Here is an 8,481-nt window from a genome sequence, read left to right on the forward strand (position 1 = left end):
CGTTCGAGACGAAAACAATCACTTCGCTATAAAGTGCAAATAATCACTTTCTTTGTCCAAAGCAGTGTTACTCGGTGCACTGTTACTCTGTTCGCGATGTCGTCTGCACAGCGTGCATTCGCTTCGAAACTGACCAAGTAAGTACAGAATAGGCTCGCCGAAAATGGTGCTCTCGTGAAATCAATAACTGCCACTCCTCCGTAGGCACAATTCGTCGGACATTCGCAAAAATGTGGCCAACTATCAGTTGCTGTCGAAAAGCGACAGTAGTTCCGTGTGTTCCTCTTCAGTGAGTATCGCTCAGCGTGCGTGCGGTTGTTCAGCCAGTTAATTTGGTCACTTTCGCCTCTTCCCTGCTACAGATTTCTTTGTGCGATCTGGTGGAACCGATTGACTACGAGGAGTTTCTGGCACAGCACAGCAGCCTGCTCCACAAGGATCCGCTGCGGTCGATTTTGGATTTCCCTTCCGGAGACGTGCAGGTGAAGATAGTGCCACGCAAGATACGAACCATTGAACATGTCACTCCCAAGGAACCGCTCGAGGAGCTGCCGCTGTACGTGCAGCACTGTGTGGACTGTTTCACGCGACCCTGGAAGGTGGTCGACTTTTCGGCGCGACACCACTCCGGATCGTGTAGCTCGGGCGATCGCAAGGACAAGGGTGCGCTCAGTCCTACTTCGTACCAGCAAGAGTTCGAAATCGACCGGGACTTTGGGTCGATGGGCGTTTCGTTGGATGAATCCGTCACCTCCACCACGCTGTACGCGAGCGAAAGCTGCACTCCCAGCAGCCGCCAGTCGATCGCAAGCCTTTCTTCCGTGTCCACCTGCACGGACACCCTGACACCGCGTGGATCGTGGGCATCGTTCGATCTGCGAAGCTCAGTCAACGATCCGCTCATCACGGGTGTGCTAGAGCGTGTGCCTCCAGAAAGTGTTGACCAAAGCAACGAAGTGAAGCGACAGGAAGAGCGCCAGCAAGCGCTCTTCGATCTGTACCCGGTCAGTGAGCTGACGGTCGAGAAGCGTCTTCCGGCCGAAATTCCAATGGAACACCTGGGGAACCGGATCCATGTAAAGTGCTTGCACCTCAAGCTGGAACTTGAGGTGGAGCCCATTTTTGCCTCGATGGCGATCTACGATGCGAAGGAGAAGAAAAAACTGTCCGAGAATTTCTACTTCGACATGAACCCGGAATCGTTGCGTCGAATGCTAGTGAACCATGTGCCGTTTTCGGACATTAGCACGCAAGCGAGGGAAGCTGTGTTTGACATCACGAATCCAAGTACCGAACTGTATCTCGTAATAAGACTGGAAAAAGTGCTTCAAGGAGACATCAAAGACTCGGTCGAACCGTACCTTAAGGACGATAAGGATAAGTACAAGGACAAGGCTAAATCCAATGCATCCGATTACTGTGAGCGGCTCGGCAAGTACCGAATGCCGTTCGCCTGGACCGGCATCTATCTGACGAGCATATTCAACGGCGACAGCATGGAGAAGGACGATCGCGAAAGCATTGGATCGGCCTCGAGCTCAAATAGCCTCGATCGGAAATCATCCACCAGCAGCTTCGATCAGTTCCGCAAGCGGGCCAGTGACATGGGCACACTGACGCGGCGCGGTTCGCTGGAGAGAAAAATGGAAAAACGACGCTCCTGGTCGCCGGATGACTTCGCGAACAGCATCGAAACATTCCGACCGATCACCATTACGGTGGCAAGCTTCTTCAAGCAGGAATCGGATAAAATGAAGGACGAGGAATTGTACAAATTCCTGCCGGAGCTTAAGCGCCCTGCGGCGCTGATGAAGAAGCACAAGTGCATACCGGGCTCGATTAAGGTGGAAATTTCTCCCGCTCCCGAGGAACTGAAGTACGCGTTGACACCGGAGCTGGCCAGAATCGATCCGTATCCCGACGATCACACGCGGCCTGTGAAGGAAGTTCTCGAGTTTCCATCCACACCCATTCTAAACCCGCACTACGCGTACCGTAACTTGCTGTTTGTGTCCACGAAGGAGCTAAACTTCTCAACCCGAGCGGGTTCGGCTCGCAACATCGCCGTCAGGGTACAGTTGATGGCGGGCGAGAAGCAATTGGACGCACTGCCGGCCATTTTCGGCAAAAGCTCCTGCGCCGAATTCAGTACCGAAGCGTACAGTGCCGTTAACTACCACAACAAGCAGCCAACGTTTTACGACGAGATCAAAATCGAGCTTCCGGCTAATCTGAAGCAAAATCATCACATTCTGTTTACGCTCTTCCATGTGTCGTGCCAGAAAAAGCCGCAGGAAGTGCAGTCGACCGTCGAGACGCCGGTGGGGTACACCTGGCTGCCGGTGCTCAAGGACGGTCACCTGAACGTTGGGGAATTCAATCTGCCCGTCATGGTGGAGGAACCACCGGACAACTACTCCTTCATACCGCCAGATGTGCAGCTGCCCGGTACCAAGTGGCTCGACAACCATCGGCAGGTGTTTTCGGTCACGATCGATGCGGTGACGTCGGTTCACGCGCTCGACGACTATCTCGACAAGTTTATCTTCATGTGCGAGTGTCTCGACATGCGCAAGGTGCCGCCCCGCATCGGCGAGGGCAACATGGAGCGAGAGTTCCGGAAAACGCTCGTAGAATTACAGTGCGCCGATCAGGAGCAGTTGGTGAAAAATATTCAGGTCATACTGGACAAGCTGATCGAGCTTCTCGTGACCACGTACAAGATCGGTGGCGAAGCGCTGTCGCTCGGGCAGCACGTCTTCGAAACGATCTGCCAGATATCGGATAAAACTTGTGTAAGTAACGGAGTCGGATTGAACGGATTAGGTCCAAAGCAAAATCATCTATTGTCGCCCGATTTTTCTTTCAGTCCCTGCAACCCGAGGCTCGTTACGGAAGGCAGAGCATTCTGAGCACCTACATACAGTTCCAATGCAAGATTCCGCATCCGATGGACCCAAAGTGTAAGCTCGGATCGCTGCAGACACCCACCCGACGACCGGCGTCCGCTGACGAGATGAACCGCAGCACGAGCAGTACCGATTTGGCTGACATCGGCATGAGCCGTACAGCGGATCGTGCCCTGAGCGTACGATCGGATGGATGTTCGCCCGGGTCCGGCGTCAAGGATGGGTTGGTCCGGTTGCTGCACGAAGAAATCGCCCTCAACTGGGTGGTGGCGAGTGGAACGGCCGCCGAGCTGTCGATGACGAACTCGTGGATGCTGTTCGAGCTGATGGTGAAAAGTATGATCGAGCATCTGGACCTCACGAACGCTCTAAATTCGCCCCGCAAAAGCCGTTTTCCACATCAGTACACGGACGATATCGGAACGCTCGTTCACCTGGTCACGACCAAAGTGGTCGGCTACAACAGTAGCGACCCGAAGCTGGCCCAGTCGATCAACTCAAGTTTGGCGTTTTTCGTGTTCGATCTGCTCAGCATCATGGACCGCGGGTTCGTGTACGGGCTGATCAAGACGTACTACAAGGTGATTATGACCAAAAGCACCTCCACCACGGACATGATCCAGTACAAACTGGACTTTCTGCGTATCGTGTGCAGTCACGAACATTTCGTTGCTTTGAATCTACCCTTCGGTACGCCTTATACGGCCCTCTCGGCTCCGTGCAGCCCGACACCGAGCGTTACTTCGAACAACAGTCAAAATTCGTACGTCAGCGCCATGACCGGAAACGATCGAGCCCTGTACGCCGATCTGAGTGTCGAGTTCCGTCAGCAGCACTTCCTCGTTGGGTTGGTGCTTCAGGAACTGGCGAATGTGCTGGACATTTCAAACACTGCACTACACGCGAAAGCAATCAGTTGCCTCCGCGATCTGCTAACCTCGCACGATCTCGATCCACGCTACAGTGAGGTTGAGGCGAGGGCTCGCGTCGCTGCCCTCTACCTGCCGCTGCTCGGCATCGTAATGGATGTTATTCCGCAGCTACACACTCCACTCTCGCAGTCACACGATCGCCTCAACACCATCGGTCAACTGGACGACTACCAGGGTCCGGCCACATCGGTACCACCAGCCAGCACTATCAGTCCGGAGGTTGCGTTTGCCATTTCCGGCATACGGCGCTACAGTTACGTGTCGGAAACGCCGAAACCGAAAGCCGCCCTGACTGGCGACACGCGTCACCTACTGGCTTGCTTCCTCTGGGTATTGAAGAACCTCGAGCCGGGCACCCTCATCAAGTATACGACGGCACTGAGCCCCCATCGCGTGCACCAGATGCTGCAGGTGTTGAACATCTGTCTACCGAACTTTGAGTACCGGGGCAAGAAGCAACCAGCGAACACCTCGAAGCGGAACACGTCCAGTTTCCGCAAAACGCCCGACATGCGCGAAAAACTGGAAGAGTTTATCCGTGGAACCGGTTCAGCGCGCAACGATCTCATCAACCGGCGCAAGGACGGTCGCAACTCGACGGAGAAGCTGCGCTGGAAGAAGGATCAAATACGCACCCAGTTCTACGACAGCAGTATTAAAAACGAAGCCGAATTGGAGATGTGCAGCTTCATCGAAGGATCGCTCGCGACGGAAGTGTGCCTGACCGTGCTGGATACGCTCGAGATGATCGTCCAGGTCGCGTCCTCATCCGAGATGCACCACAATCTGCTGGGCACGGTGCTCAAGGTACTGCTGCACGCGCTTTCGCGCAACCAAAGCACGCTCGCGCTGCAGAACCTTTTCGCCTCGCAACGGTCGCTGGTTTTCAAGTACCACAATCTGCTGTTCGACGAGGAGACGGACAACTGTGCCGATCTTTGTTTGCTGCTGCTGAAACACTGCGGCTCCCAGTTGCCCACCGTGCGATCACAAGCGGCTGCCTCGCTGTATCTGCTGATGAGACAAAATTTCGAAATCGGCAACGTAAGTAGGGCGTGCGGTCCGGTTTTTTAACTCGGAGTTTGTAACCTGTTTTGCTTCGGTTTTTGCTAGAATTTTGCACGCGTTAAGATGCAGGTCACGATGTCGCTCAGTTCGCTGGTGGGCACCAGCTCGTCGTTCAGCGAACAGTCGTTGCGCCGAGCCCTGAAAACGATCCTAGTATACGCCGAGTCGGACACCGATTTGCAGGACACATCTTTCCCCGAACAGGTGCAAGATTTGTTGTTCAACCTGCACATGATTCTGTCGGACACGGTCAAAATGAAGGAGTACCAGGAGGATCCCGAGATGTTGCTCGATCTGATGAACCGCATTGCCAAAGGGTATCAGAACTCGCCGGATCTACGGCTGACGTGGTTGGAGAATATGGCCAAAAAGCACACGGAACGAGCCAACCACACGGAAGCGGCGATGTGCTACGTTCACAGTGCGGCGCTTGTGGCCGAGTACCTAAGCATGCTGGAATCACAGACCCATCTGCCGGTTGGGGCCGTTTCTTTTAAGCACATTTCACCGAACGCCCTAATGGAGTCGGCCGTCTCGGACGATGTAGTGAGCCCTGGCGAGGATGGCATTTGTCTTGGTAATAGCTTTACCGAGGGTGGACTGAAGCAGCTGCTGGATCACGCGGCCAGCGCATTCCAGGCGGCCGGCATGTACGAAGCCATGAACGACGTGTACAAGGTGCTAATACCGATCTGTGAGGCGAACCGCGATTTCCGCAAGCTGGCCTCGATCCACGGCAAGCTGCTCGAAGCGTTCAACCGCATTGCGCAGCTGCAGGGTAAGCGAGTGTTTGGCACATACTTTCGGGTCGGTTTCTACGGTGCCAAGTTCGGTGACCTCGATCAGCAGGAGTTTATCTACAAGGAGCCTACGCTGACAAAGTTGCCGGAGATTTTTAGCCGCTTGCAAAATTTCTACGCCGATCGATTCGGTCCGGACGTGGTGCAAATCATAAAGGACTCGAACGCCGTCGAAGTGGCCACGCTCGACCCGGAGAAGACGTACATTCAGATCACCTACGTCGAGCCGTACTTTGAAACGTACGAGCTACGCTACAAAGAAACGTACTTCGAGCGTAACTTTAACATCAGTAAGTAACATGGTCGCGGGATGTAGTTTTCGAGTATTTGTATCTATAATCCGTTTCCCTTTTCGATACACAGAACGTTTCATATTTGCTACACCGTTCACAAAGTCAGGCAAAGCGCACGGTGATCTGCATGAGCAGTGCAAAAGAAAAACCATCCTCACCACGGCCAATCACTTCCCCTATGTGAAAACGCGCATTCAGGTGGTCCAACGGCAGCAGATTGTGCTCGAACCGATCGAGGTGGCAATCGAGGACATTCAGAAGAAGACGGCCGAACTGGCAGCCGCTACCAATCAAGAGCCGGCCGACCCGAAGATACTGCAAATGGTGCTGCAAGGGTGCATCGGTACAACCGTGAACCAAGGTCCGATGGAAATGGCGCACGTGTTTCTGTCGAGCATCGCCAATGGGAACACAATCCCGACGAAGCATCAGAACAAACTGAGGCTGTGCTTCAAAGACTTCTCCAAAAAGTAAGCAATCGAAGCGAGGTCTTCAATCGCACACTTCTCAACACATCATTTCTCTTTTTTTTTTGTGCATCCAACCGATAGATGCGCCGACGCGCTGAAGAAGAATCGCAATCTCATTTTACCGGACCAGAAAGACTACCAGAAGGAATTGGAACGCAACTATCAGGTGTTTACCGAACGGCTCTCTCCACTGATCACGATCAGCCCTTCGCAGGCCCAAGGGCTGGTAGCGGCGAAGAACGACGTTCACAATAATAATCGGTTGACCTGTACACTGCGCTTCTAGTGCGCCAGTAATCTCAATCCGTAAAGTCATGATTTGCTCTCTACACTCCCGGATGATCTTCAACCGATTTATCGGTTACCGTATGGACGTTTAAGGATTTGTTTGTCAAAAGGATAGTCCTGTGCATGCGTTGTGTTCCTCGTTTCTTTTCATATTAGTAAGTGCCAAAGATTTTTTGGAATAATCCACAACATTCAATGCTCTAGATTTCAATGCTAAGGTTCTGAAAAGACGTGCATTGCAACCTTTGCGGTCTCTTACTGTTCTGTGCTGAAAAGTAAAAGGAATTGTGTAAACATGTATTTCCGTGCAAGGAATCAATATTTATATACGTATACCTAGGATAATAAGAAATGAAAAATATTCGTTTAGTTTTGAGTTAATGGCACTTAGTTCAGGAGGTAATGGGCGCACTACGACGTAAAAGAAACACGCACATGTTCACTGTATGTTTTGCTGTAGTGTGTATGGAATCGCTATTTTCGAAGCCGCCGGGAATCGAAATTTTCCCGTCAAATAAATATTGTAGACTTTGAAACAATTGAAATTTCGACAGTTCTCACTTGGAAGTGATTCACTTTCGACCAGTTATCAGTGTCATGATAGCGGCTTCCAGCGAACCGACAAAGTAAGATACGTTTTGTGCGATAATGTTCTCTCGCGAGCTTTTATCCAAAACTACGGTTTGTAATAAATATCCATCAATAGTGGGCAAAAGAATGAAACTTATATCCAACTTTATCCGAAACCTGCCAACTTTGCCACAATATTTCGCAGTTTCTGACACCAAATTTCTCAAGCGTTTGAAGTGAATAAATACCAAATTTAATTGGACAGGTTTAAGCATGTGCACAATCAATATTTTTGGCATAGAAACGACGAGAATACGTGTTTTACTAACTATATTAATGGCAGCTGACATGGAGTGCCACTAAAAATAAGTAATATTGAAGGAAAATGAGAAGAAAATTTAAATATTTGAAGGTTTTGAAGAAACTAAACACGAGACTCGATTAAAGCATCGTTAGTCCACAGTGGTGAGTAAAATAGGTCATACAGAAATGCATCGAACCAACACGATCGAAAGCCGACCGATCGTAAATGGAGCTTTCTTTACAGTTCGTCATCGAAATGATGAATGTTGTGCAGATGATCACCGTAGTCCGTAGCTTCACTTCCCACGAAGATGTCGTACTTGTCGATGATCTCCAGGTAGGACAGTCTGTCGTCATGATCATCGTCGGCGGAAGCGAACAAATGGTCCACCTCGTCGCTGGCTACCTCGCTGAGATGGTAAAGTAGCGCATTAGAAATCGATTCCTAGACTCGAAAGAGCCAGCAACCATTGGCACTTACTCGTTGCTAGGCACCACCCAGGACAAGATTTCGTTTCCATTCAAGTAGCCATCGCCGTCTCTGTCGAAATCCTCTTTAAACTTGTCCATTTCCACGATGAGCCATTCCTTGTCGTGATCCTTTGCATTGTCACCAACAAACTCCTGAAAATCGATGCGCCCGTCGTTGTTACGGTCCTTTTCCCGAAGCGTCTGATTCAGTATGATGGGTAGCATCTCGGGAAACTCTTCCGGCGAAACGAACTTCACAAATTCGGTCGCATCCAGTACCCCGTTTTTGTTCCTGTCCGCCGCATCGAACATTTCCTTGTCGTCTTGGATAAGCTTCCGCTCTTCGTCGTCCCGTGGCTGCTCGAAGGGCAACCGTA

The 8,481-nt window shown here is 51.4% G+C and overlaps 2 protein-coding genes across 2 annotated transcripts; one reads left to right on the forward strand and one right to left on the reverse strand.

Annotated features, from left to right (window-relative positions):
* The first annotated feature begins 96 nt into the window (after nucleotides 1-96).
* LOC131208073 (dedicator of cytokinesis protein 7) lies at nucleotides 97-7,465 on the forward strand. The gene is made up of 7 exons (XM_058200718.1): nucleotides 97-137; nucleotides 205-289; nucleotides 363-2,807; nucleotides 2,870-4,885; nucleotides 4,955-5,999; nucleotides 6,073-6,472; nucleotides 6,554-7,465. Exons 1-7 carry the CDS (start codon nucleotides 97-99, stop codon nucleotides 6,756-6,758), a joined length of 6,237 nt encoding a protein of 2,078 aa, XP_058056701.1. The 3' UTR covers nucleotides 6,759-7,465.
* Nucleotides 7,031-8,479, reverse strand: LOC131208079 (reticulocalbin-2-like; the record flags this gene model as incomplete). The annotated part of the gene is made up of 2 exons (XM_058200725.1): nucleotides 7,031-8,043; nucleotides 8,115-8,479. Coding segments are annotated over 2 exons (537 nt in total), but the record flags the coding sequence as incomplete, so codon positions are not given.
* Nucleotides 8,480-8,481: the final 2 nt, after the last annotated feature.

This window comes from Anopheles bellator, chromosome 2 (genome assembly GCF_943735745.2).
Source record: "Anopheles bellator chromosome 2, idAnoBellAS_SP24_06.2, whole genome shotgun sequence".
Taxonomy (NCBI): domain Eukaryota; kingdom Metazoa; phylum Arthropoda; class Insecta; order Diptera; family Culicidae; genus Anopheles; species Anopheles bellator.